This window comes from Fulmarus glacialis, unplaced genomic scaffold, assembly GCF_000690835.1.
Source record: "Fulmarus glacialis isolate BGI_N327 unplaced genomic scaffold, ASM69083v1 scaffold36587, whole genome shotgun sequence".
NCBI classification, from domain to species: domain Eukaryota; kingdom Metazoa; phylum Chordata; class Aves; order Procellariiformes; family Procellariidae; genus Fulmarus; species Fulmarus glacialis.
Window position 1 is genome coordinate 29,798 of NW_009224487.1, and position 12,415 is coordinate 42,212.

Below are 12,415 nucleotides of genomic sequence, written 5' to 3' on the forward strand. Positions count from 1 at the left end.
CTTTCTTCATTGTTGGTGCAGCATTGGATAACAGGTTGGTATGACTACTGAATTTGAAAGGCCAACTTTTAGCTGTCTATACATGGGTGAAGCTGAGAGATTTGTCCCTGCTTACTCCAGGTGCTGATGTGGAAGATTAGGCAAAAATTGGAGCTGCCTCTTCCCCATGATTAAGACCAGTTCACTTCAGTATCATCCATTGTAAATGTTGCTTTTCTTCTGTCTGCGCAGTCCACGTCGAAGAGTCAGCTACAACCCACCAGAACTATGCAATGGTGTTATGTTTGTCTTTTCCTGTAAACCTTCTTTTCTTTCTGTTTGCCCCACTTTGTCGTCTGAACTGAACTGAATTTGGTGCATATGGAAATGAAGCAGAAACAATAAAAGGCATCGTATTTTTTTTTTTTTTAAAACAAACTTTAGGAAGCTCTGTAAGCTCGTACTGGAACTAGATAATGAGTAAAAAAAATACTACTACTTTCTACTCATGCAGAGAAGGTCTCCTCTTGGGTCTGATTTTGTAAGCGTCAATGTTAACAGGTTTCCATGGATAATGTTGCCAGCTCAGTGACTTCAGCATTGTGAATATTCTAAATCACAACTTATGTTATTGCTGATTGCCTGTTATTTTGAACAGTATCATGCCCCAAATCTGAGTTGGCTTCTTTCCTATTATTATGTAAGTCATGACTTAGGACTGGGTTGTACCTTTTGTTGTCATTTACTTTCTACTCAGCATATATAGCTATATTGATTTCTAACAAATATCTGCATTGCTTATGACATGAGCAGTTTATTCTGTATGACTTTTGATGAAGTGTACAGAGTTAATTCAAGCTTCTTTCTGAATTCCTAAAGAGCATGGCCAACTTTCTTTTTTAAATCATTTAAGGTCACAAGCTTTTGTACAGGAACAGGAGACAATAAAACATTTTCGATTTCAGGAAACTATCCCAAACCTGCTTCAGAGAAGAGTTAAAAAGTCAGATTCTGCTGTTCTAGGGAACTTCTCATATTATTTAAGCGGTAACATGCTAATATCCTAAGTAAGATATTCCAGCAAAAATACTTCATATTTAGTAGACAGTAAAAACAATAAAACTAGGTTACGTGTGTAGACTTACCAGTCCTGCTGTTTGGGCAGGGATTTAACAGATTCCCAGACATCTAGCAGCTACTCCTGGAATCAACAAATGCCAAATAAACTCGAGACAACTCTGCAGCTGAATAACAGGGAGTCTAATGTGTCCTGCTTTGCGACCTGCCAGTATTGGCAGGTTTGCATGTCTTTTCACAGCAGTGCTGGGAACTTTTAATATTTTTTTCCATTTCAAGAGAGAATTTTTTGGAGAGAAACAAATGACATCCTACAAACACATCTGTTCATTTAATAGTAACTGCTTCTTAATTTGAACAGAATTTTAGATCTCATAGAAATAGTGAAACTTTCCTGCTTTTTTTTAAGTCGTCACTGGTAAATACCTTCTGTCTGCACACATCTGATGGAATTAAATAGGGAAGTGTTAGGAAATGGCTATAGGATTCTCCTTTTCCAGGAAACACTTTTGAAAGCATCTGATATTTGGATCTGTCAAGGCATTACAGAGGGAAAAGAAAATCTTCTTCAGAAGTTTATGAACCTGAAAGTAAATTATCTCTTGCAGGGTTATTCAGTACTTTACACAGATGTGAACTCCATCCTAAACTTAAATTAGTTTCGGGGTTTTTTTAAGTATGTTTTTAGTTTTATGCATAACTTACCTGATTTTAATTGAGGTTATTTTTTAAACTGCCAGTTTTTAATATCTGTCTTCATAGCTTTAATGCTGTTAAACGCTCTTGTATTCCTGGTTTATTGCCTTCGTAGTTGCAATATGTTCTTTTTATTATAATTATTTTTGTCTTACACCATATTCTTTTATGGATATTCATGGTTTGCATATGGTTGTTCTTTTTTAGTAAAAAATGGATTTAAAGATTTATAGTTGTTAGGACATTTAATTTTCTACATGATGCATTCAGCTTCAATTTGGAAGTGTTTTCACTATCAGTTATGAGTAACATAAATAATTTATGACTATTAACCGTATTTTATTTTGAGCAGCAGTCATTTCTTTATAAACTATGATATAACTTTGTTCCACCTCATATTATTTGCTAACAATACATAAACGATGCCCTTTAACCTCCTAGCTTTCTCACAGATTTGGAGAAACCCTATAGCCTCACGATATGTTAAATTCTGACTGGGAGGAGGAGGAGGAGGAGGGAAGGAGTTTTATATCCCCTTTTCACTTTTCCTTTTGGAAAATCTATTTTGGTCTTATCTTGAACTGTGAGCATTCACATAACAAGTCAAAATCTCTACCAAAAAAAAATGCCCTCCCCCCCATCCAGACATCCATCAAAATGCAGTCTGTGGTCTCAAAGGCCTCTGATAATTTCAATTTTATTAAAACCAAACAAAAACCACCACCCCCCCAACCCACTAACAACCTCCATGAGAATTCTAAGCAAAACTTCAGGCAAAATAAAACAGAAGGTGAATTTTTTTTTTTCTCCTCAGAAGGGAAGTTGTGAGACTCCGAGATCTCACATATTCCAGGAAATCCATAGGATCTGAGCTCAAATCAGTCTTTCCAAGACTAAGTTTAGTTTATTTTCTAGTCTACAGTTCTACTTTTCTTTGTCGTACTACTTAGTAAGAGGTGATCGCCCAAATTTACAACTCCAAACAAAATTCCAATAACTTTGTAGAAATAAATTTTGAATTTTTGTTTGGAAGGTAATGAAAAAGGTGGCTTTGAAAAATATATTTGCAGTCTAAGATTCCAGCAATGAACCATCTCTAAAGTGTTATTATATCGACATTTTTGCAGTTGTTGTCAGAGAGAAAGAAAGGGGATGTGGCTTTATTGATCTCAGCGGAGTTTATCGTTGCCTTCAGTTTCTTCCATTGGCAAATGTGTCTGACTTGATCTATATTCGAGTCTTACTATTGCATTTCTGTGCCAGTTTCTATAGTTTCTGCATCTCAGCTTGAGTTGGTGAGAAAAATATGTACTAATTTTGGGTGGGGGAAAAAAAGAAATCATCACAGCTATGTTTCACAACGTTCACTTGTTTCCTAATTAAGTGAGGGACTCTCATTGAAATTTTGTCTCCAAATAGTTTCTTTGCAATGTTTCTATTTCATTTCCTTTCTTGATCCTCTGAAAATCACCTCTTACAAAACATGTTTATTTTATGGTTGCACAAGGATATTGTTATTGAAAATGAATGTGAACTAAATGCACACATTTCTTCTGTTTTAAAAGTTTAGCATGTTAAAGTTTAAATATTAATTCTGGGACAAACAGAGAGTTAAAGTATTTTATTTAGGGACAGATGTAAGATTTAGTTAAGATATGCTAATAGACAAGTATAGCACCAAAAGTCGTTGCAACTAGAAAAAATGGAAAGAAGTGGGAAGGATGGCAAAGGCTCTTTAAGAAAAATAAAGAGGAATAGTTTATATAATAATTCTGAAGATACATATAACAATTTTGATGTAAAATACTGGACACAAAGTAGTGGCAGACTTAGACCATTAAAAAAAAAAAACTGATTTCTTGATGGTCCCATTAGAAAAGAGAAGTCAGCTTTAAAATATAATAACTCTTTCTGCTTTACATCGAAAAATACAACTTGTTGTTAAAATTTGTAGGAATCATGCCAGTGATTCCTTGCATGCATATGACTAGTTAAAGCATGGAATCAAAATCTTTTTGAACAGGAAAAAAATTATCTGACTCAATTGATTCAGCTTTTTAATAATTGATGTCTGATCTTTTCACAGCCGTAGATTTCTGTAAAACAAGAGGGATAGGAGAACATCTTTTGAGTTAAACATCTAACTGGCACGTCTATAATTAGTGGTATCTTGAGCAAAATTTATTTCTGCAAAGGTAATTTTCTCTTTTTGGAAATTGTATAATCACTATTGAAATAAAAGTGTAGAGGAAAACTAAGCAGAGAGAACAAAACCAGGAATTAAACCTGGATCTGGTATTACATGACTTGACTCTGTCAAGAGGGTAGTGGAAATTGGTAAGACTCCATTACATGCTAGAAGATGAGCATTTGGTTAAGAGCTTTCCTAATGGGATTATTAGAAATTTGAGCCACTTAAAACTGTAAATATTTTTGAACTGATTTAAGGCTTAGTGACCTGATGCACCTGAGAATGGTTAAACAACTTTAGAGATACATTTACAGTGCTTAGAGTCTGCAGAACTTGATGTATACAAAAGGTATTGATGACTTACACATCAGTGTAAAATACGTCAAGGATTAGTATTTTGTAATTTGTCTTTTTCTGTTGCACCCTCTTAATTGTCTCACATGGTTTTTTATATGTTCTAGCTGATATTTTGACAGAAATGATTTATAAGTTTCGAGGGCAAAGAGGAAGAATGAGGATTACTTGCAGGAAGGATGTGCAAGGAAGAAAGGTAGCTGGAGGCTGAAGGGAGTAAGAGACGTAGTACAGAGGTCAGGAATAGCATCTTCCTAATGGCCACGTACCTTATGCTTCGTGTCATGGCTGCTGCTGTCTGTTCTGGTAACAGTACAGCACGAGCTTTCTTATCCAGGCACATCTCTCTTCTCCTTGGGGTTTGATCCAATGTGGAATCTAGAGGCATAAGCAATCCTCTGTCTCCTAAACTTTGAGAAGATGGAAACATTCTTTGTAAACCTTCTGGCTTGTGGAAAAGCAGGATTCTCTGTCTCATGGGCACAGATTGCCAGGACCAGGATTCAGATGATTAATTTGGGCAGCAGCTGTGTATAGCAGAGTGTTTTGAGGGTTGCAAAAGAAAAGACTAAAGTTGGAATGAGATAAGTCTCTGACTCCACTTAGGATGCGCCTGTGTGCTCTGAGTCACCAGCTGAGTGAGCGAGGTGAGAGTAATCTTGGCATAAACTGAAGTGTTTCTTCTCTTCCAGAAAATGAATCACCTACTTCTGAGTGGGTTTTTTCTGTTAATTTTTATGAAGTAAACAGTTTTCAGAGCCTTCAGTACATTCAAATATGTGGTTTTTACTGGCATAGCAAAGGACATTTCAAGTGAAGGGAACTCACTCACCTGTTGAGGCCAGTGTTTTTTAGAGTTTTCCCAGAAACACGTCTGAGTGATCAGTACAGTGCCAGAAACACTGTCCTGCAGGCACTGCACCCTTGTTCCCAGAAGTATTACCAAATAAAGACACTAATGCAGTCAAAACTGCCAAGTGATCTTTATTCTCAGTCTACTTCCATTTATTCTCCTTACTTTGTCCGCTTCCAGCTTTGAAGGGAGAAATTTTGTTGTGTTAAAATCTGGAAACAAAAGGAAGACGTTAATAGGATGTGCTGTCCCTGGAAACAGTGTGCTTGGACTAGAAGTTGTCCTGGTATCAAGGAAGCCCCAAATTGTTAGTTTTCTCTTTAATTTAACTGGTGTAAAAACTGCAAAGGTAGTGGTTGAGCAGATCACTATTACAGCAGAGAGATACAGTCTGGGAGGGGGCTGGCAGTGCTAGGAGAAGACCAGGAGAGCCTTCAAATTCTGCATGTCCTTACAGATGGTGCCATGGAGATATTCGTGAAGCTTCATGTGAGATACAGGATGCCTCGCAACCACAATTAGTTTATTTGAATATTTTTTTTGTCTTGTTCTTGGGGGAGTTGTGTCTTTTTAGATACGATCACATACTAATAAATAATGTGATATGTAATTCACAGGTTTTGTTGTAGATGTTAGCACGAAGTATAAGTAGCTGAATTTGGTGCACTGGGAATCACATTAAATATGTGAATGCATCCCTCTTGGCATTGACATGCATTTGACATGCTGTATGATAGAACAGGACCTATTTCAGATGGCCAAGTCCCGTTTTCAAACGTTTCTCTTTGACTCTCACCAAGCAGCTTAGACTTCAAATGCTTTTCCAGCTCTTGTTAATAAAGGTTATGTTAATGTTAACGTGAGCTCAAGTGCCTGACCAGACTTAGCATCATCCATTACCTGTATATCAGCTTGATTCTGAGTTCATGAGGCAAGAGGAATACCTACTTGTCGTATCATAAATCTATTAGGGACGAATTGGTGCTGACCCAGCTGGGCTGAATGTTTCCCAGTCTGACACAGCTAATCCTGCAGGAGCTTTGCCTGTGGCTCCATGTCCCATTCCTTCGGTCTGGCCTCAGAGGCAGCAAAGGCAAGCACAACATCAAGCCCAGGTGTGCAGCAGATGTCATTTGCATCCAGGCTTCATTGGCAAAGACCATAGCAAGTTACCTTCTGAAGTAGATGGTCTCCTGGACAGGGTATCCACCACTGAACTCCAGCAGCTTGTGACCAAAGGCTTCAGTATTGTGATTAGGCAGACTCCTGTCCCAACTTTCAGTGACATGGGAAAAAAGAAAAAAAAAGTAATTCTCTTTGCATTTTTCATTGCATTAGTTGAGTTTGCCCTTGACTCGCGGATTTCCTCAAGATTGTGACTTTGCCACCTGATTTTAAAATAATCCAGTTCATTTTTTAGTCCAGCACCTTAACATAATTGTCTCAGAAGATAACACAGTATGCAACTAACTGCACCCTTTATTCAAAAGATACATATCTGTGGTGTATGATCAGCTGAACTTGATTTCTGTTTGTGACCGAAGGAGATGTTGAGATACTCAGGTTGCTCTTGCTTAATCATAAAGACCTGGCACTTGAGTATTCCCCAGGAAAACTGGGACTGTGGAACCAACCTGTGATTTCAGTCCCACAGAAGTTGATTTCTTGGCTAATTGGTCATTTGGTGAGTCCTGCCTTCTGCCTTCTCTCTTTCTTTTATGAATGTATTTGGGAAATATTTTGGAAGATAATGCATATGCCTTCTTTTCCCTTGCTAGGCAAAATACAAGCTTTTCTTTTTTCTTTTGTCCTTTTTCTTTTTGCCCTTTTTTCCTCATATCTGCATAGCTGCAATTAAATAAAGAATGCCATTGGAGATTTTTCTGTATTGTTAATTAATGTTTTGTTGGGTCAAGTGCCTTCTTTTCCCTATGATGTCTTTTGAAGATATTTCTGTTGTGAGGTAGAGAGAACATTAAATTGTGCGTATTTTTCATATCAAATATATTTGAACTTTTGCAGGATAGAAAGCATATGATGTGTTTTATAATCTAGTATAATAACCATTGTGAACTTTAGTCACTGGAGCTAATCAGTAAGTGGTTTGCTGTTACAGCTAGTTGATAAGTTTTCATTCATGGCATTAAATTCTTCCTTCTATTTCTTATTTCTCTGACTGACCTGACTTTCCCATGATATGACAAAGAAAAACAGGGTGGTGCTACAATGCAGGCTAGTTATTTCTTTTGTATATAACAATTTCTAGGGAGAAAGGGGTCAGGAAAAGAATCACTACAGTTCTGAAGATGATGTTACTGCATTATGTCCAGTAATTAGTTTTTCCACCATTAATAGCTTTTGCATATGTGTAAGTAGGACTGGTCATCTTGAGCTTTCTTTGTTTTCTCAAAATATTCAACTTGTTAGTCATTAGAAAGAATCATTAGGACTTACCTAAGATTGTAAAAGTCACTGGCAGAGGGTTGCTCTTAATTAGAGGATATATAATTTTATAATTAAAAATTATATTAATTATATTTTTATCATTAGTAATATTCCGATGGGTATTTACTTTAATCCCTTCTCCTGTTTCCTGAAATCTGGCACTTTTTTGAAAGATGGAAAAGCTTTTGAGAAAGCTGAGTTTTTCTTAAATTTCAAATTTAAATTTCAGAATATCTTATTTAAAAAATTTTTAAGTATAAATTGTAAATTAGTTTACAGAAAATAAGATGTTTCTTGACTCATAGCAGTAGCTTTCTTTTGTATTATCATGTATTAAAGTAGCCTTACAGTAGAAATGGGAGGATTGTCTGCATATGATGGGAAAAACTTAAGAGGAGTGGGAAGGGAAAAAGACAGGATAACTTTTAAATGAGACAAGCTTAAATATTCAGACATATCAAAACATTATTGGAAACAGACTTTTGGACCAATTTCCTTTTGCAACCACGTATGTGCTTTTCCATCATCCTCATATTTTAAGAGTGTGGGTGGAAAATAAGCATATATTAGTCTTAAATACAAAGAATAGGCCTATATCATCATCAAATTTTTTATACGCACCTACCTTTTCCACAATGTTTTTATTCAACAAAGACAATGTGCCAGGTAGGTACGTTTATATGACTTGGGGAATATTATTTTGCATTAAATGTCTGCTTAGCGAGATACCACCTACATAAAACCTCACGTATATTTATTATGGCAAACTATGCGAGCCTGTTGTATAGGTTTATTATTTATGGGAAAAATCCTACTTAATAATATGCATTTAATAATTGAATCAGTCCTCCTAGTATCTTCAGGCCCACTTCAGAATTAAAGCCTAAAAACCATTGGAACCAACAAAAATGGCTTTATAACCAGGCATATTTTGGCACCTATTCTTTCTTTTAAATTAAGTTAGCTGTGATATTTAGTCAAATACTTTACTTGGCAATGTTTTGTTTTTCAGGATGGGAAGAAGAAGTTTGACAAGGAAAGTGAGAAATATTATTCCATCCTAGAGAAGCACTTAAATTTATCAGCAAAGAAGAAAGAATCTCATTTGCAAGATGTAAGCACTAAACACACCCTTACGCAGTTTGATATTTGCATAGAGATCATGATAACAAACTGGTTCTCTTCAAGACATGCTGTATTTTGTTAATGTAAAATTGCAGTGATTTCTTGTAGGCACACTTGTTGTGAATATAAATTATTGAGTGGGATTAATATGACCCTAATAAAAGTTAAATATTTAACGAGACAATGTTCTACATGTCCAACTTTGTGTACTTCAAGTAGAGCTAATGTTTATTGGTTGCAACAACAGAATTATATTACTACAATAAAAATGTGACTTTATAAGGTATATGTGGAATATTTGAAAGTCAAATAATTAATTGCTTTTTTTGCTATTTAATTTATTACTCAATGAAATGATGTTTCTGTTTCACATAAATTTTAATCTGGGAGGCTGAACTGAGACCCCTTTAATGATGCTTTTTTATGCTTCCTTTTTCCTCTTTTTCACCTTGTTCTGAGGTTGCAGCATCATGCCCTGAAATTGTATCCACACCTTCAGCTTTGAAGAGTCTGTATGGCTAATTCTTTCCTATTAAAAAGAACAAGTCTTCTAGTTTAACAGAAGAATTCCAGGGCTTTTCAGTATGCTGGTAAAAATAATTATGATTTGTCTTTGAGGCAAATTACAGTAAAACCAGCAATTTGATGTCAATGACACTTTGGGATTTGTGCCAAAAGTAGTTAAAAATTATTTTGATGGGATTACTGTTGTCACAGTGACTCTTAAATCACGGGGATTAGTTTGCTGATGGAGTTTTCACAGAAGATGTGACCATCACTCAGTCACCAATTGTGATTGGATTTTTTTTTTTATGTTTACCAATAATACTATAATTCAAATTAAATGAGGCTTAGCAATTAAAAATTTGTAATAATGCTTATACTGCCATAGCTGTCTATATAATAATCAGTCTAGATAACACATTAGTTATGTAGGATTGGTTAATTGTGCCACTTGTATGTCAGAGCTTTATATGTACAGCTTTCACTTTTCCTAAATATTCTGTGTATTGATGAAGAAGCAGTTCTGTTAGAGGCTAAGCGCCCGCTGAGGAAAAAAAAAAAAATCATTTCTTACCAAAATGTGGAAAAGTGAACTTAAGCACCAATTTACTCTAGAATATAAATAAAATAAAATATTTTACTCTTGAGACATGAGAATAATTACAGTCTAAAAACAGCAACTGAAGTGAAAAGTAACAACTGTGAATCTAATAAACTGCTGTAGAATAACAATGGATTTGGCTCAAGTATATAAACTAATGGAAAACCAGAGTAAATTTTTCCACTGTGTCCTTAAGTGACATCTCTGGATTTAAAATCTTGTAACTGAGGCTGAGTTTTTCGCTTTTTTGGATGCCCTACTTCTAAAGCATATAGGGCATAATTTGTCATTTCTGTCTTCCCCGGTTTTACGCAGCTGTAAGTGTGCTGAATCAGCAACATAGACCCACCATAACTAGAAGGTAATATTATTAAATATTAACCAGGGAGACTTTTGGCCTGTATCTGTATCGTAAATAAAAGGAGGCCAAGCACCAATTCCTGGCCTGAAATCCAAGTGATAGCTGTTGACTCGCATCCAGAGTGGTTGGGGTGAGGCCCATTTATAGCCCATATGTCCAGGAAGCGTTCGCTGGAGCAGCCCCCAGCAGAGGCAGGGCACGAGCAAAGAACAGAACGGTGCTGGCGGCTGGGGCTTTAGTGCTCAATGGAAGTGAAGGGAAGTCCTTGCCTCAAGCCGATGTCATGCATTTAGTGAGATGGGAATGCCATTTTTTGACTGCTACTGTCACACTGAAAAATACTACTTTTTTAACCCGCTGTTTCTTTGACTTGTTGAGGTTTCTTGGTACCTCATTGCATTATGTGGGTTAAAGAGTGCTGGGATGAGCAAGGAGTAGTTCTCATACTGTATTGGGCTATTTTACATATCTCACTTGAGTGCAATTGAGAGCAGCTTAATTAGGCATCTAAAGTTTGATGGTCTGAACGTATTCTATGGAGAATAGTTTGCATATATTCATCTAATTGAAATGTGTTGGATAGTTTAAGAGCCTGCAAGACTGCTTATGCAGTTTACATAGGTGATTAGACTTTTTTTCCTTTAGCATCAAAAAGAAACTTCATAATACTGTCTTTTCAGTCCTACGGAAGTCCATAGTGGAGCAGAAAATGGTCAGAATTGAGTGATGTGAAAAAGTTAATAAACTCCTGATTTTATTTCTGTGAAATCTGTTCCAGAATCAGGCATAAATATAGAGCAAAGGCTTCAGTCTCCAAGCTTATGTGAAGTTCTGGTATACATTTTAGTGATATCCTACATCAATGAAAATATACTCACTATAACTAGGTATCATACAAGTAGAGACTCAAAATCATATCCATCATCAAATCTTTTTATTTTTTTACATGCAGTTTGAAGTCATAGAAAAATGTCTGAAAATCCTTTCAGCTTTTGAAACTTTAAAATCACTTTCAAAGTAGTTCTTACATATCTGAATCCTCGGTGTTCACACAAATTCATGAGCTTCTGCAGAAGATATGTTTTGGAAATTATGATTTAGTCCCTGTACACTAGTGGTGATTATAGCCTTAATTTAGGAACCCATCCATATTTGAGATGGCACTTGGTTGTCATAAGTATCATTACAACTACAATCTGCTTAAATGCTGTTCAGAATAGAGATGGATTTAATTAGGTGTTTAAATACTTCTTCTGAGTCGAAGCCTGAAAGAGCTTATTTCTAAAACTAGGTTCTATTATTTGCTTACAATTAAATGTGAGAGCTGAGATCTGTCTCAAGTGCTTATTGACTGCACTTCTGTGAGCGAGGACTTGCTGGGTCGTGTCCCAAAGTGATGGCACCTGGTTCTGTTCAGTTATGTAGCATTGCCTTTGTGATACATTTTTTGTGAAATAAAACTATTAACACAGAGTATCAAAGAAAATAGTAGCTGAACGCACTACATGAATGGCACATGGCAGAGTTAATTCTGTAGTAAAGCACTTGATTATTGGAATTTTGAGTGCTTGGTTTCTCTTCATAATATTAGTTTTTATACTTAATTTCCTGATTCATTTTTTATAGGCGTGGGAAGGAAGTGCTAGTACTGAATCATTTGAAACATATCGTTGAAGCCCATGCTTTGAAGTAGTGCTAGAGCGCTGCGCTAGGGAAGTGGATCAATATTGTTAAGAGCCTGTGCGGCCAAACCGTGATAGTAGCATGTCCTTAACTAAAGAAGCGATGTTAATTGTATATGGTGCTATCGATGACCAAGTCCTGCCTAAAGGAAAACACTGACTTTTTGCATTTATACTACTAAACCTCTTTTGTGATATGTTTGCTGTTTTAATGTTTGCTATCAAGCAAAGGCAACATCTAGCTTTTCCAATTTTCCCATATTTGTTATTTTTAATGCCAAAATTGAACTAGAGAATATACAGAAGTATACTGCTATATTTTAACTGACATACATCAAAAAAGCTGAACTGGTTTTACTCATATTACCGATACTTGATAAAATTTCTTTTTGACCTAAGACCAAAACCTAACTAATGCAGCCCAAAAGGGATTTGCTTGAGAAAATGATTTGTTATGAATAAGGATAAATTAAAATGGAATCTGCATCTCTTCTTTAGGCATTATTCACATACTACACTGCTTGTCTGTTAGGTCCCTCTCCCATGG

At 35.9% G+C, this 12,415-nt stretch overlaps 1 protein-coding gene across 1 annotated transcript in view; it reads left to right on the top strand.

Moving 5' to 3' along the window:
• LOC104079953 (rho GTPase-activating protein 42) overlaps positions 1-12,415 on the top strand; it is a gene marked incomplete at both ends in the record, with an annotated part of 44,999 nt that overhangs the window by 9,494 nt on the left and 23,090 nt on the right. The window contains one exon of the mRNA XM_009582163.1: positions 8,608-8,709. Within this exon, the coding sequence (XP_009580458.1) occupies positions 8,608-8,709 (102 nt within the window). The remainder of the gene's footprint in view (positions 1-8,607; positions 8,710-12,415) is intronic.